Source organism: Trachurus trachurus (genome assembly GCF_905171665.1).
Source record: "Trachurus trachurus genome assembly, chromosome: 6".
NCBI classification, from domain to species: Eukaryota; Metazoa; Chordata; class Actinopteri; order Carangiformes; family Carangidae; genus Trachurus; species Trachurus trachurus.
This window is the reverse complement of record NC_139897.1, coordinates 18,725,040-18,747,290: the sequence shown is the minus strand read 5'-3', so window position 1 is coordinate 18,747,290 and position 22,251 is coordinate 18,725,040. Positions and strand designations below refer to the sequence as shown.

Below are 22,251 nucleotides of genomic sequence, written 5' to 3'. Positions count from 1 at the left end.
GGTTTTGCAAACGTGTCATTTCCCACGGGCAATGATTGATCGTACCCAAGGCAGATTTTCAGATTGAAGCCCTCAGGTCAGGGTAGAGCAACGCAGTAAGAGTATGATGAGATACAGTAATCTGTGCTCATGGTGCTGGTGCTCCCACCCCCAACCCTTAGTTCCCAATATGAGCTGGATCCCCCCCTCCATTCTCTTAGCCCCAAGAGCCATGGCTGGAAATTGGTAGAGGGCCATAGCGGTACTTGACCCCCATAAATAACCCCTGTGGAGAGCAGGAAGTTCCACGTCTACTGCAGCCTTTCCAGGCATTTGGCCACAGGCAGGTAATTACAGCAGCCTTTAAATTAGAAACCTACAGGGCGTTAGGAGCCACAATTACACCATTGAGGGCTAATGTAGTCTGATCCAGACAAAGTGGATGCTACATTGCCAACGCCATGTTAAGGGAGTGTACAAATCTCCCGAATTATTGCCACAAGCTGCTATTTCTTTCTTAATAACAACACATATACTCTCTATCGAACAGAGCGAGAGAGAGAGAGAGGGATCTATGGGGCTTATCTAATGCAGACCATCTTTCTCTGCCAGCTTCAGCGCTAAAGCCCTTACCCCCAGTTCTTGGGTGGTTGCTATGGAAACTACCTCATCCCCTCTGCATCCAAGATGGATGGAGTAAGGGAATGTGGAAGAATGGAAGCAAGTGAAGTGAAAGGCAAGAAAAAATGAGATATACGACTGGTTTGTAGCTGATACTCATCCCTCTGATTATTAATTCATTCATTTCATTTCTATGTGTGTGACATTGTTTTAAAGGAACCATATATTCTTAATGGACAAAAGGGGGGGGGGGGCGGGATCATGTATGAATTTGCTGTTGCCCAAACAGACACGTCGCGTAATTAAAACCTGCTCCGCTCAGGCTTCACCAGAACATGAGCATGTCCAAAATTACACGGCCGAGGAACATGTCGTGTTATTAGCTAAGACACTCTGTGTGACATGGAGCAAGGCTTTTGGCTTGTTGTGCACACATGGGAAAACAGAACAATGCCTCACCATCATCCTTTTTAAGATTTTAAGATGGTAAAACTGAAAAAAAATCTTTCATCTCCATCCCCTTCCAAGTGTATTTAGATCTCTCACAGATAAGTCAAAAAGCAAACATAATCTTAATTTTTCTGTTCAAGGGAACAAATGTGGCTGATAGAAGACAGCTGATCGCTCAGTCTTTGGCAGCTGATTAAAAATTCAAACAACAAACAGCACAATGGGGGATGGAAGGAGGGACATATTTGTCACTGAAGAAGCCCCCTCAAAGCTTTGCTTTCTCTGTATGGGGAAAACAGATTTAACAAGCATGGCCAATTACTATAGGCAACTAAGGAACCCTGAAAAACTTGCACACAAATGTTAACAGAACCATTATCTATGTGAATATAAACTCAATTTAAAAGTGTCCCTATAGCTCTTTCAAATTGCTGACTTGACATATTTTCAAAGTATAATAACAGAAGAACTGAAAACCAAAGACCAATCTTGTCTAAAAACACAATTTAAAATCCTGGTGCTGACACATAATTAAATACTAAGAATTTAAATACGCCCTCAACCCTCTGCTTTCCTGGGCAATTCACCAGAGCCATATTCAATGTTTAAAGGTACAGTGTGTAAAATGTGGGGAAAACAGTGATATCTAGCATTCCGATTCTAGATTGCAGTGCTCACTCGTTCGCTCGCACCTACCCCTCCCGTCGGCAAAGTGATGGTGGCTACGAAAACCAAACAAATGTTATTTTATAGAAATTATACACTTATACAAATATATTCAGATTTTTCCAATAAACCTTGCCAATTATTACACACTGGACCTTTACATGTGTCTGTTATTTGGAAATGAATTGCCTTATCTAATCATCTCCTGCAGAGGAGGTTTATGTGTGTTTTTGCTCACTCACCAAAATCTTTGCCATGACGCCGTCATCATTCGACTCCATGGTAACAACAGCCTTGTCAGTCTCAATCTCACATAGGGCATCGCCTGCTGCCACAGGTTCACCTGATTGGAGTAAAGAAATACACCCTTGTGATATAACATAAACATTTATTTGGCATTCCAGGCAACAATTTACCAAACTCATACACACATAAGATTGGAAATACATGGATAATATTGGAAATACATGAAACATAATTATCAGCAGCATGTTGAAAACAACCGCTTTCTCTGTGGCTTTTCACACACAGAGAACAAATTAGTAGCTATAGAAATGAAAGAGATCCATTGAGGGGATGGAAAGGTTATGCGGGAAGATATATGCTCTGGCTTTGGCTGACATGAGCCTAATCAATGTTTCATGGGAAAGAATGAAAGATACTGAAATGCAGTGTGTCTGATAGAATGAGAGATCTTTACCCATCCCTAGTCCCAGTCCCAGTAGATTCCCACTGGTCTACTACATGAGAAAGCTGGAATATATTAGCATCTGCTTAGCAGTGAGAGTGGATGGCAATTAGGGGCCACTGCCTCAGTTCTTCTTCCATGCTCATACAGCCTTTCTGTGCTACACTTGTTTGTGCAACAGCTCAAATGGGCTTCCAGTCAAAAAATGGAGCTTATTGTGTCCGCTGACAAAAAGAAGAGCAAAACAAAAAGTACTGTTGTCAGTGGCACAACTCCTTTGGACAGCTTGCTGGAATCCCTCGTTTAATGTTGAAGTTAAAGCATGTTTTCATTACAGATAATCAATAGACAGTGTCATTGAGACTTCTCTGTGACATGTGTCCATGTGTTAAGATGCAATAGAAAGGGTAGAGTATATGAAATGAAGGTCAAGGGTTATCCAGATCTCACATTTGGTCATGTTTCTATCTCTTAACAGAAAATATCTGTGAGAGGGGTCCTTCTGGGGATACGGTAAAGAGGAGGAAAATCAAGGGCAGTGCCATGACAAAGGCAAAGAGTATCTCATAAAACCTCACATTAGAAGGTACATTGAAAAAGACATGATTTCGTGGGCTGTGTTTAGGAACGGGAGACGTGTGGGAAGGAAAAGGGGGCGGGTCAAGGGAAGAGTATGGGAATGGGTGAGGGGAAGGTTGAAAGAGCACAGGCAGTATTGACGTCGGAAGCCCCTGAGAGCGAGCAGTAGTAGAGTCAAGATTGGATTTGTATGAGGCTTTAACACCATATGACCCCAGGGGTTAGGTGTGATGTGCAATATTAAAGATTAAACAGGCAACCCCGAGCCTTTTCACCTCTGCTCTACCATAAAGGCAGTGGGAAAAACAAAAAAACACACCCGCACTACTGTTCTGTCCTCTGGTTTAAGTCTGTAAAAAATAGTTGATGCACATGTGATAAAAAAAAAACTCATGCAGAAACAGTTTATACAGATGGATGCATCACATTGGTTTGCACTAAACACGGCTACGGTAGCGATATGCAATGTATTGAGTGGCAGAGAACTCCAGTAGTAAACAAGAGCATGATGCTTGTGGTGACAGCTTCTCCCATGTCTTACACTTTCCTCAGCCCCTTAAAATACTGGCTTAAAGTTTGTGGGTTGTTTAATACCTTAGTTAGAATGTATAGGTAATCTACATCAGATTTACTTTGTATAGTGTTAGGCTGTTTATTAACACAAACAGTTATTCCTTCTGGTGCAGCAGTGGTGGTACAATACAATTTACAATACACAAGCTAACGTTACGTATGACCATGTTAACTCATTATTCTTTTGATGACAAGCCTTTCCACAAGATCACGTGATGGATTTGGGGACATAAAGTAGCATGTGTTGTTGCTTGTTGCTGAGAATTTATATTTCCTTCTTTCCCTCTTTCTCTTTTCCTCACTTATACACACACGTACGTATCTCGCAACAAGACACAAGAAGCACATGGCAACACAGTAGAGCAGCCAATCAGAAATCGGTGTGCTGCTTCCTGATAAATGAGAGTGTGGCTGAGGCGCATGGGTGAGCAGAGTTGCTAAGCAGTGATGAATAGTGACTGCTGCGCTTCCTTGAGCCAATTAGCCACCAGAGGCCCTCAGGTGCTCCCCCTGCTCACGCCTCCGCCCTATAGAGCAAAGTGATGTCACTGATTAAATAATTAGCACAGCTGTTGGTCTATCGTTTTTGAGAAAGAGAGATGATCAGCTTTTGGATCTAAAGAACACAGAGTACTTATTACCTTTAGAATTGCATGTGTTTTAATTGGGAGCAATCGTGCAAAGGGAGAAATTACATGTGGAAGTAAAAGAAGCAAGCACTCACTTTGGATTACAAATGATAACACACAAAAGTTTTAACATGTTAGTTAAAAAAAAAAAGAGTCAAGCAGAACAGTGTGGTAATGAGAGCTTGCAAAGAAAAAATTAAGTCATTTATTTTTCTTTTACCTTCCTTCTTCAGCCATTTGACTATGTTCCCCTCCTCCATGGTGGGGGAAAGAGCAGGCATTTGCACTTTGAGTGCGCTGACATCTAGAGGATAGAGTGGAAATAACATAGTTTACAATGAGACAATGGCAGTGTCAGGTCATCATGCTAAAAGAAAATTAAAAATATTTCCAAAACTATCATATTCAGAACCGTTCTACAGCTTGGTTTTAGAGCCTTAAAGCAGAAGTGAGTGATCCGGTCGTTTTCGCTAATGCTGCGTTCCAGGCAGGCTTTTGAAATCGTAAATTACAGCTTCAAGTCACAACTTACGACTTTGTAGCGTTCCAGGCAACCCACTCGTGTTTTTCCGACCTGTTTTACCGGTGAAAGTCACTATAACGGCCACTCGTAACTTCCGACCGGTGAACTCGTACCAGATCGAACTGGTACCACTTCACGGTCGGAAAAATACGAGTTTCCTTGAACGCACCATAACAGTCCTCGTCGCTACGTCACCACATTCACGGCGTTCCTTGGCTGCACACACAGCCCTGCATGCCGTTCTCTCTCCTCATTGGATAAAAACTGTAGGATACGATAAATGTTTTCTCTTCGGCTCAGAGCAGAGCAGAGGGACTGAGAGACCCGTGTTTCAGTCCAAACACTCTATGTAAGTGATTGCTGTCGGAAGATATAACTATTTAAGACTTATATTAACACAAATATATCACTCACTTCTGCTTTAACTTGGCTGTGTGAATGTCAAAGTAAATCATGTAACAGGCCCAGAAGAAGCAGTGTTTGTCGGCAATTTGGCCTCAGGGTTTTAAACATGTTATGCTGGGCAGGGAAGAGACACTGCCGCTATGATAGAGGAATGCTGGCAGGTCACTTATGTAATTGTGATTCTGGCTGACACAGCACCGGAGGCTGCAGAGAAAGTCCTGCTGTTGCAGGGGATTCCAGCTACCGTCAAAGACCCCTAGTGTCACCAGCTGTAGCCACTCACAAGGCCAGGGTTCAACTAGCTCACAGCTCTGTGTTGGACACTGGATCGTCAGACTGCTGGAGGAAAGCACAAATCCAAGCGGCTGAGGCATCACTGTTGTACTACAACTAGCCTGCGGTGCAGCAGATGAAAAGGCAGCGTGGGTAATTTCCCCCAATATCAAACAATCAACAACGCTTTGTTCAGAGTATTCTGCACGCTCAGTTAACTACACAGACTCGACATTTAGGATTTATACTTATAGCCTAAGGGAAGGTGATATGGATGCAATATACAGCCGGAAAGAGTGAATGTCTTAAAAATATGGTGCTGCTTGTGCCGGAAGATATTTCTCAATTATCCATCATAGAATCTCAATGAAATCACTGTAAGAAATGTGATGTGTTGAATAAAAAACTGACGTGGTTTTGTGAACCCAGTTGTATTATTCCATGGCTTTATGTACTGAATGAATGATAAAAAAAAAACAACAACACACAAACAAATAAAAACACATCAAAGTAAAGTATAATAAATGCTGTAGGGTTTGCTGCCTGTGCCTCACATCAATAAAACCACCTTTCTAACAGGAGCTGTGTGGTGTCTGGTTGTGTTGTGTGATGCTGCCATCTGCTGGATTTCTGGACATAACTCAACACTTTTGAGAGGACAGAGGCCAGGATATTCCTATAGATGTTATTTCTTCACTTGTTATTACATTTTGCAAGATCAATCTGATAATTAAAAATGTTCAACCTGTTCTGTGAACTTGACAAATATGATAATAATAAATATAATAATAATAATATTAATAATAATAATAATAAAATGTTTAACAAACATTTCATACTGATCTATTCATCGGTCATGATGGTGCCATTTTAGTGAATCACCATATAACAACATAGTGTACGAGCTCTGAAACCGGCTCACCTACATGGAATGCAGCCTTCATTAATTCTGCTGTGGAAAAAAGTCAAAATATCTGCCATACAAAAGCACTATTGTAGTAATCCGAGCACTGCATCAGATCACCCCCCCCCCCCCCCTCCCAATCAAAGGCATACTTATGTGTCACAGTGAGAAAAGAACAGGTTTAAGTACTAGAATTAATGATGGCTGAATTCTTTCTAACTGCTTTCATTTCACAGTTGAGGTACAGTGTGACCTGAACTGTCAAGGCTCACTAGGGCACATAGAAAGAAAGAACAGAGCCATTGTGATCATTATTAGAAACACCTGCAATTTCAGTACAATTAGAAGTCATCATGTGTACTGTGAAATCTCTCTTTTAGTTTATATACTGTGCCAAGAATTCAGTTCTGACTTTCCTGTAGGGCAACCTCTGATTTAAACATTATGAATGCAGAATTGCAGATTCTTCCATACACAAATGTGTAGATGACATTTAGTCATGCTATAATGCAGGTATAGAAATGCCGAGGAGGCCGAGCTGATTCTGAATTGTGTTAAGATAGCAAGAGATTACAGCAAACAGTTTCTTGTTTTAAGAACGATGCAGGATGTGATCTGGCCATGTGTCAGCAAAGATTATCATAGAAGGGTTACACTGTAAATCAGTAGAAGTTGTTGTAAAGACTCCAGTGACCACAGATTTACCCTTTGACGAAACATTTCAATCCTGTTCAGTGGTTACTTGGATAAAGGTGTCAATAAGTGCTCCGATCAGTATGAAGATGATGTGAATCATATGTTATTGCCTTTACATTCACCAGATCTGAATTCCTACGGGCAGGGTTGTTTCTAGGAATTTTTGGCCCCAAGAAAAAATACTGCCCCCTGACTTTCAATCACCATATTTTTAATAGGCTATTGTCTTTTCTTTTTTATATAGGCTATCAACTAGGTCAACGATGGCAGTGAGAGACATTAACAGACAACTTTAGTCAGTCGGTTATGTTGAATAATTTAGTCATAGAAAGATTAGGTTACCTTTCTCCCCTATGAAACGGCCCTGCCTATAGGAGATTAAGGACTGGCATGCCAGCGCCCTCCATCACCATCATCAGATCATTAACGTTAAATGAGGAGATGTATTTTGGGACGATGTTGTTCATCCCTTCAACAGTCTTGGAGATAAACGCCTGTGAGGACGGAAGCTCTTCTGGCAGTAGTGACCCGACACAGACAGCTAGCCTACTTCATGTTGTTTTTTCCTAATGTGTCACTCGTCCGTACATGTTTTAAAGGTTGAAGCTGTAGGGTTACCGTTGCACACTCTGTTGCAAGTGATAAAGCACCATCGGGATAAAACCCTCCGGCTTCCAGACTGACAGATCAGAGACAGGGAGCATTGCTGAAGAAGCTGCTCCTTCACCTCGCATAGCTAAGTCACCTACAGTCTACCAAATAAGCCGTGACAGTTGAACCTGAACCCAACAGAAACAATCTTCTGCTCTTTGGTGACACGTTACGTCCACTTTCCTTTAACAACACTATTATTTTTTGTATCTATTAGCCTACGTTAAGAGAAAATGCCATTAAGTGACCGATGCACCAAAATAGAAGATGCTGCTAGCTAATGTCAGCGTAGCAATGGACGACTGCACTCACCGAGATGCCATGGTGACTGAAAGAAGTGTCTGACTTGCTCCTGACACGGGTTAGTTGTCCACAAACATTTATTTAATTTAGACAATCTGAGGCCGAATAAAATTCCTTGACGACCCAGACGCAAGGAGGCCGCCATGTTGTCGTCCTCACCGTCGGTGAGCTCTGTCCTTGCTGGCGCCTGATGACAAATCACCGGGAATGGAGGGAGGAGAGCGCCGTGTAAAAAATAGAGGCAATACTGGGATTACCTTCACACCGGGAAATATTGAGACAGACACGGTAAGTTTTTTAAAATGTTCACATCGCAGATAGGATGTTGTGCTAGTTTTAGGGATACAGACGACCAGGCTAAAAAGAAGTAACATCTTGGGTCCTTAGTTCGAGGACGACGCTCTTCTTTTGCCTCTCAAATGCTCCAAATCCCAGTGTTCAGTCAGTGACCTACTGCCCCCTACTGGTATAAGGGGTTTAAAATACACTGCCTCCAGTTCATGCCAGAAAAAAACTTCCAAAAAGAGAGGGACTGCTTGGCATATTTGACGTCTCATAAAACATAGGCTACTTAGGCATCTACAGCCAGGAATGATTGATTGGTCTCTTCATTTTGGTCTGTACCCACTGATTAGCCTATACATCAGTCACATAGTTATACAATGTAGCTGCATGAAGTGAAGGCAGCAATCTTTTTTGAAAGATGTCAGGCTGTAGTGAAAACATAACAGATTTTTCTTCTTACAATTTTTCACATTGTGTCATGGATAATATGACTTTAGAAAGACTATTTTGACTTGAGATAAGCTTATTTAGATATGTTCCACTCCCACCGAAACATAAACCATAGGCCTAAGTCCCTTCACACATTACAGGACATTTTTATAACTTGGATAATTTTACCTACAGTAAGTAATTTACAAATAGACCATGCAGATTGAGCTGATAGCCTGAAAAAAGTAAACATGTTAGCTTTCAGTGTCTGATATCATTATCTAGCACTACACTATGCAATTGAAAACTCCAAAGTTTTAATTAGCTCTTTATGTAGTGCATGACTGTATGACTGACAGCTGATCCAGCTGTGATCCAGCTGAGCTATCATCATCAGAGGCTTCTGTTGCTTCAGATGAAGATGTTACATCTCCTCTTTTGTTGGGGACACGGTACAAGTAAAGGGGAGTGAAGTGGGAACATTTTGATATGAAGAGAATCATCGGCTATTGTTTGTGTGCCTAATAGATTGAGTATGTTTCCCTGTTACCTAATTTCACCTTTCCTTTCTCATCTTGCTCTTGTAGTGTAATTGTCATTTCCTGTCACCTAATTGATATGAACCATGAACAACTGCTGCATTTTGAAAATACTTTCAGAATAAATTTACATCACCGTCACCCTGATTTCTTGGCTGATTGTAATGAGTGAAATCAGCCATGTGTTACGACCGCAAAAACACATATAGAATTCCTCTCTAATATAAAACCAAGAACTGCATGCCTGTGGGGAAAGGCGTGTCATCAATCAATAACTATGTAACAAAGGATGTATTAATCCTTTGCTCCCCTAGACACTTTTTAAAATAAGTTTCTTCCATGTGACAGGACTTATTCAAGCCAAGATGTGAAAGTACTGTGTGGTGAAGTGAACTGAATTTTGTTTGTGAGTAGGAGTTTTCCAGACATGTGGAAAAAAACAATGCCCGGCATGGAAATCTGCACATGACATCACACAACAAGGAAATCATTAGGCGAGTTAAAGGTCATGGGGTATGTGGGGAAACTAATATTAATAGAAAGCATACACATCTGAGCAGGAAATTGGTTTCAGAAGAGGCATGACAAAACATCCTTCCATTGCCATGAACACTTCCTCATATTTTGGCCTCATCAAAAAAAAAAAAAAAACTGTCAATCACCCATTTACTGTGAGTTGTTTATACTAGTACTTTGACACCTGGGTTTGCCTATATTACATAAATGCAGAATGAGTTGTACGATTCCCAATTGTTAACTCCTCATCAGTGCAACCAAACTTTGGTAATCTTGTTAGTTTTACCTTGATGCCTTCCCACACTTTTCCATAGATACATATGTAAAATACACACACACACACACACACACACACACACACACACACACACACACACACACACACACACACACACACACACACACACACATACACACACATTCACATGCAGATGATTCATCGGGGGCAAAGAGACAAGGACACTTTTGACATGTTGACCAGTACAATGCAGTTCCAAACCACTGACTTTCTGATTAGTGGACAAACTGCTCAGCCCTGAGCCATTGCTACACACACAACTTTTTATTTGTCTTGTTTTCTAAATGGGCAGTGAACTGCAACGCAGAACACCCCACAAAAAGCAAAACTGCATCCTTGACACAGTTTTAATCTGTCCAGCTCACAGTTTGGACTGAATGCCTCATAATTCCATTTGAGTGTGAAGTGAAAATGATGAGGCAACCTGATAAGCCTGGCCTGTATATCTGCTGAGAGAACACAATAGGGCCACTGAGCAGTCATGGGATGGGCACAAAACCTCAGCTGGTTGTCTTTATGCCCATGCTTAGGCTATCTTTCATCACTTCCTTGTTCTCCCTCTTTCATCTATCTGATTGAATTAATGTTTCCCCTTTTAAATAATAAAATAGGCCTTGCGTGGCTCATTCAAATCTGAAAATAATTTACTGACAATAGGAGATAAAGGCACTTGTGGACTGATACTGCATATTGTTTCTGGCAAAACAGAGGCAACCATTGTCTCATCTAGCCTAGTGTGACACACCACACAGGTGACCTTTTTTTTCTCCTCATCTACCCAGATACTACTTGGTCTTCTGAGGTGCACAGGTTTTATTTTTTTCTCCCTTCCTTCACAGATCTATTATAACCAGTTTGGGTGCATGCTTGCTTACGTGCCATCAATGCCTGCTGCCAGTGCCCTAAAACCAAATGTTGTAAATACCAGTCATGCTGGTTTAACGGTACTTATTAAATCATCTCATAATTACAGATAACTTTGAAGAATAATTAAGGTCAGACACGTCAATGAATCACACACCTTGTGGCATAAAGTGCCGTGCATGTTACAGTGTCATGATTTCAATCAAATGTCAGTGGCTGACATGGAAGCTTGCACACTGCAGACATGCCAAGTTTGCATTCACAGGGCAGTAGCTGGGTAGGAAAATCAAGCACCTGTCTCTCTGAGCCGCCAAGACCAGATCAGTCTAGGTGATTTGCCTAACTGTTCACTTATCTTCAGTCAGTTACATCAAACATGCTCCCATATTGCAGCTCAGCAGCATTTGCACTGTTAAAAAAATAAAAGTGAGACCAGATTGCATTCTTTAATTTCTAACTTCCCTTCTGATTACTCAATCGAAACTACCATTAATATCCATGGCTACTTCTTTATGTAATATTAATGTTCATGGACAATGCACAGTGTCTCAAAGCTATGGCAATGCAATACAATGAAGCATTTGAGCTAATGGTTAAATAATATGTTTCCTGTCTGTAAGAAGAACACATTTTTTTTAAACTTAAAAAAAAAATTAACTGTCAGGGCAGTTGATTGAGCTTGAAAATAATAAGTTTTGGTGATTTTTGAACAATATAAAATATATAAATTGTTCTAGTCAAACCTACTTGATATCAGTTCAGTTTTAGGCCTACTTAGATGATTTACGTAAGTTTCCAATTCTCCAGCTGAGTCACCGCAACCTAATTCAACATGTGTTTTGAAAAATATTTAGGTTAAGCTGTCTGCACTTGAGGGCATGAGGCCATGACATTTCTACAGGAAAGACACAAACTATTAACTCTCAAACAATGTATGCTGGGAATGCTGCTGTAATATGCTAATGTGTGTCTTTCAAAACATAACGTAATGAGTTGAACAAATGCATTTCATTTGAAACCCAGACATCAAGTTAGAGCAGCTCACATTTTATATAAATTGGCCTCATCAAAAAAACTAAAATGAAAATTTGACTGTCAATCACCCATTTACTGTGAGTTGTTTACACTAGTACTTTGACACCTGGGTTCATAAATACAGTACAGAACGAGTTGTACAAGTCCCAGTTGTTAACTCCTTATCAGTGCAACCAAACTTTGGTAATCTTGTTAGTTTTTTACCTTAATGCCCTCCTATACTTTTCCATACAGATGCATATGGGAAAATGCATACACAACATCAGTAACTTGGAGACAAGGACACTTTTGACATGTTGACCAGTACAATCCAGTTCCAAACCACTGACTTTCTGATTAGTGGACAAACTGCTCTGGCCTTGAGCCATGGCTACACACACAACTTTTTCTTTTTCTTGTTTTCTCAATGGGCATTGAACTGCAACGCACAACACGCCAGAAATAGCAAAGCTGCATCCATGACACCTAATCTGCCCAGCTCTGTATCTGTGATCTCTTTTCTATACTTGTGTAATGTTAACAAGAAAAAAACAAACAGATTCCACCGAAGTGTTTTGTATATGAACAAGTGAAACATTAATCACAGTACCATTTAATGTTGTATATGTTTCAAACTAAAAGTACATGTTGGTAATTTCAAGTGTGTCTTCAGAGAATCTAAAAATTGCTCCATGTGAATAATGCAATAATGTAGAATCTGAACAATAATGTTGAGCAATTTGATTTGAATTAAAATTCCTGTTTTTTTCATGTTGTGTAACAATATGGCAATCAGCAGCTATTATCTCAATCTAAGCAGAGGTAGGTTTCACAAATTCCAAAACAACAACTAGCAATCAAAATTACACCAAAATCCTCTAATCATAGATGATTTTCTGCCACCAGTGAACAGTTCCCTTAGGTTTGATAAGACAAGATCAGTATCTACTTTTTACTAAAGACGTGATCTAATTTTCTTCAGCTCACATCACAACATTGTTAGTTTCTGACAATGATGTGTGTGCGAGCAGAGCGACAGACCTGGGATTGGTACAGCAGTGCAGTGGGCAAATTTTGAATCCATTTGGAAAGATGATAACAGAACATTGTGTCAATCAGTGCCACGATATGTAAAGAAGGATCACAAACGTGAGATAAGTCAGAGTGAAGATTAGACACGGATTTGCCTGTGAGCGCAGGTCAGAAAAAGGAGCCGTTTATTGACACTGCCTTAATCTTGTTGGCCATCGAGGCCCAGTCATTCATCCGCTGCCTGTAGGAACCTGCATACCAGCTATGCACTGGCGAACAATGAAGTGTGTGGCACACACTGTCACACACTGTCATGGTAAAACAGAAACCACCTGTACTATCTCTAAGTGCATCAGAACATAGTTTAATGGGAGCAAGGTGTACAGCAGTAGATTTATGTTGCGCTCTGTTGATAGTCTGACCACATTTGTGAAAGAATAGTTGCAAATTGTGTTGTAGATTGAAGTCAAAATACTGATTGATATAACTGATTAGAATAACATTAGAATGAAAAGTCTCAGGAATGATTTTCAAAATGACACCCGAAGTGTAAGTGTTCTACAAGACTAGGTCAAAACTAAAAACAAAACAAAAGTAGGCTATAAGTCTGTTCAAATTCAGATTTTGTAACTGACATGTTGTTTGATAAAATCTCCCAACAGACAAAGACTGTGATGCATTTACAAACACAACACAAGAAACTTAGGAGACTATATTTCAGGCCTTTGCCTTTATCAGAGTTATAGAAGAATCTATGCTAACGACAAAGCCCATTGTGTGTGTGCTGTACCAGATGAGTGACCAGCGCGACCTAAGATAGACTATATTTTCTATTTTTATCTCACACACAGAGCACAGAGTAATTCAGCCTTCATTTACGTAGTTAGTATAACGTCTCTTTATTGATGACTTAGTACCTATCCTTTAGTTATAATAATACATAATGAACGTAGTTAATTTGCTGCAATGTTGTGGAGGCTAAAGTGCTCCTCTGTTTCCCAGCAGATCCCAAGCGACCAGGTAAACCAGGGCAACTTGATAACTCAGTGGTTGAAGAACCATTCAGTCAGTCAGTCAGTCAGCCAGTCAGCCAGTCAGGGATATTGGTGTTCAGTCAAAAATAGCTTTCATAAAATAAAAACAATCACAAACTTTATTCTTATTAAACATAAACAAACATTTACACACTTATTTTACATGTCAGTAAATGAAAACGATGAAATGAGCCAAATAAGACAAACCACAGTGTTATATTGCCATAAATATTTGCACCTTATCACCTGTTTCTGTATCCTTTTTTAGTTATTGCTACATTTTTCTAATTCACATTTTATGTTCATTATTATTTCTTCTTCTTTTTTATGTAGAGATCAGGCATTCTTTCTGCAGGATACTTCACATTATCAGTGTCAACACTAAATATACATCTGTTTGCTACTTGTGCTTGAACGTTATATGAACATGTGCTCCTGTGGGATGTATGTGATTTAGATAAAAAACAAACAAACAAAAAAAAAAAAAAAGCAAAAAAAAAAAAAAAAAAAAACATTCATCAGGTCGTGTTTTGGTTTTGTGTCAGTTTTGATATTGGTTTCTTCAATAAAGTATTTTCTTAACACGTGCCTGTGAGGTTTCAGTGCTGGCATGTACATATAATAAGAAAATGTATTTTAATAAGGCACAGAACAGCTCAGTGCAGTGTCACAAAGAGACAAAGTGAAAGGGAAAAAAATAATGAAGCAAACACACAAGTATCAACAAATGTGTAAACATTTCAAACTTTTTTTTTTTTATCAAAACAGCAAATAAAATGAAACATCACGCAGACATTAAATAAAACATAAATTAATGAAACTGTCACTTCTCTGTCTCCCTCCATCCTCTTGCATTCCTTCCAAACTTGTAAACGAGTCTGCGTCCATCTACCCGTTCTAGGATTTCCCTTTTGTAGTAATATCTGTAACAAAGGACAGATGCCATTACTGGTAAATTGATTTCAAAATGAACTCATGAAAGATAGCCAAAGCATATTTGATTTATACCTGGCTAATGCAGTAGTTTAAACTGCTTTCATGTTTTTCACCTGGCAGTTTAATTGCTTTAAATGCTTATTTGTTAAATGACATCTCAGCTGCTTTTATTTTGTCTGTCAGCATACCTTTACAAATGAGGCATGAATTGACAGTTCAGCTTCATTTGGTTATACTTGAGGAGGTTTCTGTGTGAGTGACACAGCCTCTTCTTATTCGTTTATATAAAAAGTTGGATAATTTGATTATAATTACTACATCTGAGTATTTGATGGAGTATGTGATGAAAGAATGAGAAGAAGGACATTGGCTATTTAATCATTTTAAATCACTCTATCATCCAATCACAATATCCTTTTAAATATATTTTTTTTCTAGTTTGGTCATTAATTATCCCTGTAAATGGATGTTAATAGGTTTTTAGAGAAAAAATACACAAATGGAAAATGATAACGTAATCCTTCGTTAACAATATCTTTAAGATTTCCTTTAGAGATAGGTCCAATAATGCATTTAAATAACTTTTGGATGGTGCATGTTTCTTGAGTTAATGGAAGTAATTTAAATGAAAGGAATAGTTTGAAACCAAGTTAGAGTGGTTGTTATGCCTTTGCTTTTGTTATTCATAACTGAGAGGACCAATCTGTTCAGTGATGCCATCAAGCTGCAAATCATTTTGCCGCATCGCAGTAAATAGAAAATCAGCTTTGTGGTCACAGTGACAATACCTGTGGGCACATTTTGTAGTTCCCAGTGGTTTGCACTACAATGAAATTAAGATAATTAGATTAGCTAATTTGAATGTAACGCTGTGTGACTATTGCAGCAGAAAGGAAGATTTTTGGAGGAGAGATTTCAGTTTATTTGGAGAAAAAAAAGTGAAACTTGTAGCAGTTCAAAAATGACTCCATTTAGGTAATCAGGATGGTAAATATGTGTTTTAAAGGCTAGAGTTCTTTGGTTTTAGATGCATAACTTTTAATGATGTCACCAACAGACTATTAGGTAAATAGGATTAGGAACAATGCAGTGTGAAATTTATTCTTCATCACAGTGTTTACCAGCTATTGCTAAACTGAAGAAAACCCCAATGTAAATGGAGGGTGTTGACTTATTAAAAGGGCACGGAGCTTTATTTGTCCCACTTTCACAACCTTGACGGGAAAAATTACAAAAAAGCTGTGTCACAGCATTTGGTGGCTACAGTCTCGGTGCCTGTGTGACTGTATGTTTATGGTATGCAAACCTGAGGGTTTTATATTTGTGTAACAGTGTGATAGCTGTTTGTGTGTACCTCATTGCCCGACTTAGTTTCTCATAGGTCATGCTGCTGTTATTCTTCTTCTTGCCCCATAACTGTGCCACCGCTTCTGACTTCAGGAAGCGGAAAACCCCCTCTGTTCGATCCTCCCACTTGATCAATCCTGGGTTTCGCTCTGGGTTCAGTAGAATGTCCCTGATGAACTCCCACAAGTGGGTTCCTCGTGGGTCTGTGGGATTAGGGGAGTAGGTTCAATAAGAGGATTATACTGTATACATATAAATTCTGGAAAGAAAATGCAATTATATATGTGTCAAACTTACTGTGTTTTTTGACCTGATGAGGGCGGCTGTAAGATCTTTTTATGTCTGAGGAACAGAAATGAAATTATTTTTGAATATTGTTGTGGAATCCTTTTATTTATCCCATTTGAAGTAGGATCATGTGATCAGGCTTTAATATGATAGCATAGGAGAGCACATTTATGTTGGATGTATCATAATCCCTCACCAGGACTAGATGGGGTGGAAGAGGCTACAGGGTGAATTGCTGGATCGTAGATCTCTAAGGAAAAAAACAAGTTTATCTGTTATATGATTTTGAATACAGCAATAGTTGTACAGTAGCAATGACAAAGACATCTACAATACCTCCAGGTGGATAGCTGACATCTGGAAATGGACAGGAGAAATCTACTGTAAAAGAAAAAAAATAAGGGAAAATTAATATTTTAATATTCTTTACTGTCTGTCTGTTCTATTTTATTTGCTCATAAAATGAATTGAGAGACTCTTACATTCTGGTTTGAGTTCCAATTGACCTATTTCCACATGGTACTGGCCTGTGCGGAGACGAGAAGGAGAAATATAACACCAGCAGGAATGAGGAAACTAAAATCATCAGTGTTATGAAATACTTGAAGATTCATCGTTCACATTCACATTCATTGTGAGACATCAAATATATGAACCAAGCCATTGTATAAACCACTAAAAGTCCCTCTTTGGCCCTGCGTTGCATGTTAAACTGTGAGGCAATCTGGGATTTCTTTCTTTATGTGAAATTCAGACACTGTTTCAGAGGCTTAAACAAGTGGACATTGCTACACCTACAGCCAATGCCAAAATATCTCACTAAACAGGGTAATTTATAATAGTGAGAGTAATTGAAAAACTACACATCAAACTGTTCTTCACCCTTTAGAGAATCAGAGGTACAGTAGTCACAGTTTACAGTAGGAAGTAACATAGTAAATGTAATTAAAGTTTTGATTACCACTGGGTCTAATAATTCTGGATCTTATCTGCAACACTCGCTTAATTTACCCAGATATTAACGATCAATTTGACTATTGTATTAAATTTACATTATATAACATCTTGGCCTAAATTCTCCAGCTGGCTCCTTACGGACAGCAATAACAATAGCAGCATTGTGCACTAGTTTGGTTTCCCCTAACCTGGAGGTTAAACCTGTAATGCCTGGTCTACTCTAATGTTGTTTTGAAATGCCAAATTCTCAGAAATGACATGATGATATCATTTACTACATTTGTATTCCTTTAGCTTCTTCTAGGTAACATCTACAGAATTACAAAGGTGAAGCCTCAGGCCTGTGAACTGCAATAAACCTCAAACTCTAATTAAAAAAAAACAGTGGATGAACCAGTTCTCAGCTTGTTTCCTAGCTTCACACCCCCTCTGTGCTTTGTTAGAAGATCCACTCCAGTAAGAGCAAACAACAAATCCATCATCTCCCTTGCTTTAAGCAGTCCTTCACCCCTTTACAGCACCATGCAGTGCGACCCCTGACCGGCTCTGTGATCCCTTCTCAGCATCACTTCATCACAACTGCTGCAGACCCAACTCGAATCACACAGCTCCTCTTTTACTGGGACTAATCACCATCCTTTCTTTCACCCCCTTTTAGCCCCCCTCAGACTTTCAGACGCACCGCTCCACTTGAGCTCTGTGATGCTGTGGAAGAGAATGGGTCCCATGCTGCCGGCAGCACGGATGAAATCCTGGTAGCTCAGGCTGCAGAGCTGATGGCCGTCCATGTCAAAGTTTTGGAAGGGAATGTTGGAGGCATCGATCTGGTGCATGTCCATGACTTGCTGCAGCCACTCCCACACCTGGTACTTACTCCAGAACTGAGGCTGGGAGTCGTGAGGCCACAGACGACTTGTGTAACCAGACATCATCATCGGCACTGGAGAGACACACAACAAGTGAATGAAAACATCCTAAAGACCCCATTTGTCTTCATCAATGAATTAATTTAGTTTTATGTAAATAGCATCTGATGAGGGAAACATGAATTCCACTACCTAATCTATTTATCAATAATTTATCTAAAGAGCAGTTTACAGGAAGAGCTGTTGAACTGCTTCTCAGCTGGGAATCCCTAATTCATGCCTTGTGTTACTGAGCTCTGCAATCAGCAGGTGAGCAATACATCAGCAGTTAATTCTTGAATGATTTTCATTTTACATTGCAGTTTCACAAGCAATGAGAGAGCACTGGATTGTTGAACAGAGAGCAATCAGAATCCTTCAGCAGAACAAATTAGCATATTTTCTTGAGGCATTTTAGGATATTATTCAGACAGTTTAATTAACTGATTCACGTCGGTAAAGAGTGCATACATAATGCCTACAAGGCATACAGAAGGATTCATGATGAGTGTGTTTGTGTGGGCATAAAAGCCTCACCATCAGGGTAGGAGTTGGTTGGGCCCCAGGTTGTGGGCAGTTGGCTGTCCAGGGTGGTGGATGGAGTAACACTCATGTTGCAGCTTCTACTCTCTGATGTACCATGGCCCAGGGGCTGAGACAGGAGAGGAGTAATTGATTGTTTGTACAGATTAAAAAGGAAACAATATTCTTCAAAGACTTAGGTCATCATCTGATAAAACAACAAACAAACATGTTACATTATGATTTTGCTATAAAAAAATATTTTTTGAAACTCATTTGATATATTACATGTTTCCCAAATAAACTGAACTGAAACTCATTACACTGTGTCAGCGATGTATAAAATAAGTGCTAATGAAACCCAAATATTGCGACATCACAATGCATTAGCAGCTGGCTTTTGCCGTGTTGTTGTCTGTCACTGCAGTTAGCACTCGAAATCTGCAAAGTAGAAAATCATTGGGTGATGTTTTTACAGTAATCATAGGTGTGGACCAATTAACCAACCCTGAAGTCATCACGATTATGAAGCTAAACTGCATAAATGAGTTGATTTCATCAATTTAAAACATTAGCCATGCTTAATAAGCCACTAAAATGTAATAAATCTTAGAAACTCTATGCGAGCACAGTTAATGGGTTGTTTGAGCTGTCCATCGGACGTAGAAAAGTTACGGATGAATAAATCATCTGGATTTTTACGCTTTAATGGAGGTTTATTTGTTTTTACACAGTGTAAAATTGCAATTTCCATCTGTTTGTCACTTTTATAATTGTAATATTATTATATAATAATAATATGTCTTTTGGACTGCTTGTTATGTCTTCACTTCAGTAAATGCTCAAAGTGCATTATGTAACAGAAACTAGCAGTACATGTTTCTGATGGTGTTATGTTTTCAACACAACGATTTCAAATAATTAAAGCTGCCTAATCCCTTGTGAGGTGATTTAATGTTTTGCAAAGGCTGCACTCCCTCTCTCGAATGCTTCACACTTGCAATTACTGTACTACTGAGAGGTTTGCAGGGCTGTATACATATAGAAAATAAAGACATGTTTCAGACTCAGCCACAAATATATTTGCATCTCATGTAAATAAAGCCTGTCAGAATTATAGCAGCTCCAGTGTTGTGCCCAATTGGAGTGGGAGAAGTGTTGCACACTCACACACAATAGCTGAGTCATGTCTGACACTGCCAGGACCTGGTTTTATGTATCTTTGTGAAGTTACATGGAAATGGATTCTGAATGTGTGAGACATGACACATAGTTTGCCAAAGTGTTTAGTTTTTAACATTGCTGCCAAAATAAACAAACACGTTCCATTCTACCATCCACGTTCTACTTTTCATTTCCTTGTGTTCTATCATTAATTCATTCGCTCTATCAATGCCCCTTTGTGTGTGTGTGTCTGTGTGTGTGTGATGGCTTTGTAAGTTGTGCTTTAAGATTGTGCTTTAAATAGGACATTATTCCTATGTCTAAGAAAAAAAATTGGTTTGTGACAGTTAGGTCAGTGTCATAAAATATTATTGTGTTATCATATCATTGAACTCAAAGTTCAACATGAGTGACATCTGTTTCCAACTAATTCTTAACACAGTGACCCATACTGCACCTGCCCCCCTTACAGGTCTTGGTTATGCCTTTATGGTGGGCTATAAATAAACTGATGCCAAGCCTTGTCACACATTTCAACAGTAAATACTTTGCTGCCAGTTGAACAGATCCATGACATGCTGACAGGGTACTGATCTCCTTAAAGGTCTGGTGAAGCAGTTTTATAAAAACCAAAAGTCAAGATTCCTGAATAAGATTTCCCATGGCGACAGGTGTCACATGCCATCATGCCAAAGTAGATCAGCTCCTCAACTGCCAAGTCTGCTCACAGGCTATGTGTGAACCCTCCACAATGTCTCCCCCTGCCAAACAGGTATCTTATCAACAAGGCAAGAGGTTTCTGAGAATACAACGATCACGTAGCAGCCTGACAGGAAAGGAGAGGAAGACATAATCACAGTAATCAATCTATACTCTGTTTGTGGAGAAATCACTCTGAATATGCTTTTGTTATGATGTGACAAGATAAGCATCTCTCATCTATAAAATTTCACACAGTCCAAGTTCAAGTGCTGTGCCAACCCTCCAGACGACTGTTGGTTTCATTTCTGTGTTACTGCCCACACAATAGCACAGGAGCTAATTTGATACTTTTGTTAGAATACTCTTTCCTTTTTTTCTTCATTTTTTTCATATTTACCTTTTTTTTTACTGTAAATATTGCTTGGTGACATTAAATACGCAAGCTTTCTGCAACACCAGCAGACTGACGTAGGAGGTGCAGTGTTGCTAATGTGAAAGTGTGCTCAAAAATCACAAGCACGGGTTATTAGATTCAACTCAGTGCATTATTGTGCATTGCACTCCATTAAACTTGTTTTAGCAGTCTGGCAATATTGGTAAATGTGAGGTAATTGCTGACATACATTTAGTCTTTTAGCTATGTCATTATTATATAATTGCGGATTGTTGCAATAAGAGGAATCATGTGTAAGCCAGCTAAACTGACTAGAAAAGAAAACAAGGAAAGCATTTCTTGCTATACACACAAAAAAAGAAAAAAAAAACATTTTCCTGAATATCCATATCTGCATGAATCACAGAGAAGCAAACATGCCAATAGAAGCATGTCCTTTAGATTTAAATTGCATTAAAACACCTTAAAACAGCCTTTTAGACCAGTCATCAGTTTGATCATAGCGTGAACTGAAAAGCCCTGTTGGTTTCCCAGCACCAGTATTACAGCTTACCAGAGCAGTAGAATGGGGTCCAATCAGGCCTGAAAGAGGTCTCACGTAGATCCACTCTCAACACAGGTGAATTGAATAGAGTAGTTTCCGAAGATCCCAGTCAGCTTGACTGGACTAATGTTTACAATTAAACAAGATGAGTCCCTTTGCTTCTCAAATGTTTGAATTAACAGATGAAAGTATGCAGGCACACTAGGTGCTGCCCCACCACAATAGCTGTTTTATCCTCCTAACTTCCTTATCCTGCTCCAATTGGTTACCTGTCCAGGCTCATACCAGGTGAGTATTTGCATAATGCACACCCACACACCAACCTCCTACCGTGCACACAACCCACACTGAAATAAAACACACTCACCTGACACATTTTTACATTCCCTGTTGGCACCGTTCTTTCAAACTTATACTCGCAAACACACAAACAAATGCTTACTCAAGCAGAAGGGCACACACTTGTGATGAGACTTGGATCCAAACACTCTGGAAAAACCCACAGAGGGAGCATTAAATTGCTTAAAGTCACTGCTCATAT

The 22,251-nt window shown here is 39.4% G+C and overlaps 2 protein-coding genes across 3 annotated transcripts in view; both read right to left on the bottom strand.

The window, feature by feature from the left end:
* pdhx (pyruvate dehydrogenase complex component X) overlaps positions 1–8,319 on the bottom strand; it is a 28,654-nt gene extending 20,335 nt beyond the window's left edge. The window contains exons 1-3 of the mRNA XM_083972804.1: positions 7,950–8,319; positions 4,406–4,489; positions 1,959–2,059 (exon numbers count right to left, since the gene is read on the bottom strand). Of these exons, the coding sequence (XP_083828930.1) occupies positions 1,959–2,059; positions 4,406–4,489; positions 7,950–8,085 (321 nt within the window). The 5' untranslated portion in view covers positions 8,086–8,319. The remainder of the gene's footprint in view (positions 1–1,958; positions 2,060–4,405; positions 4,490–7,949) is intronic.
* Positions 8,320–14,279: 5,960 nt separating this feature from the next.
* Positions 14,280–21,843, bottom strand: ehf (ets homologous factor). 2 transcript variants are annotated; one of them, XM_083972806.1, is made up of 9 exons: positions 21,720–21,843; positions 18,922–19,036; positions 18,162–18,419; positions 17,005–17,049; positions 16,859–16,903; positions 16,719–16,772; positions 16,532–16,576; positions 16,242–16,437; positions 14,280–14,874 (listed from the first exon to the last, which is right to left on the bottom strand). In XM_083972806.1, the coding sequence occupies exons 2-9, from the start codon at positions 18,995–18,997 to the stop codon at positions 14,775–14,777; spliced, it is 819 nt and encodes a 272-aa protein (XP_083828932.1). In that variant the 5' UTR covers positions 18,998–19,036; positions 21,720–21,843; the 3' UTR covers positions 14,280–14,774. The 2 variants fall into 2 exon arrangements, with proteins under 2 accessions (XP_083828932.1, XP_083828933.1); XM_083972807.1 differs by having other exon boundaries at positions 16,859–16,900.
* Between the last annotated feature and the right edge of the window lie 408 nt (positions 21,844–22,251).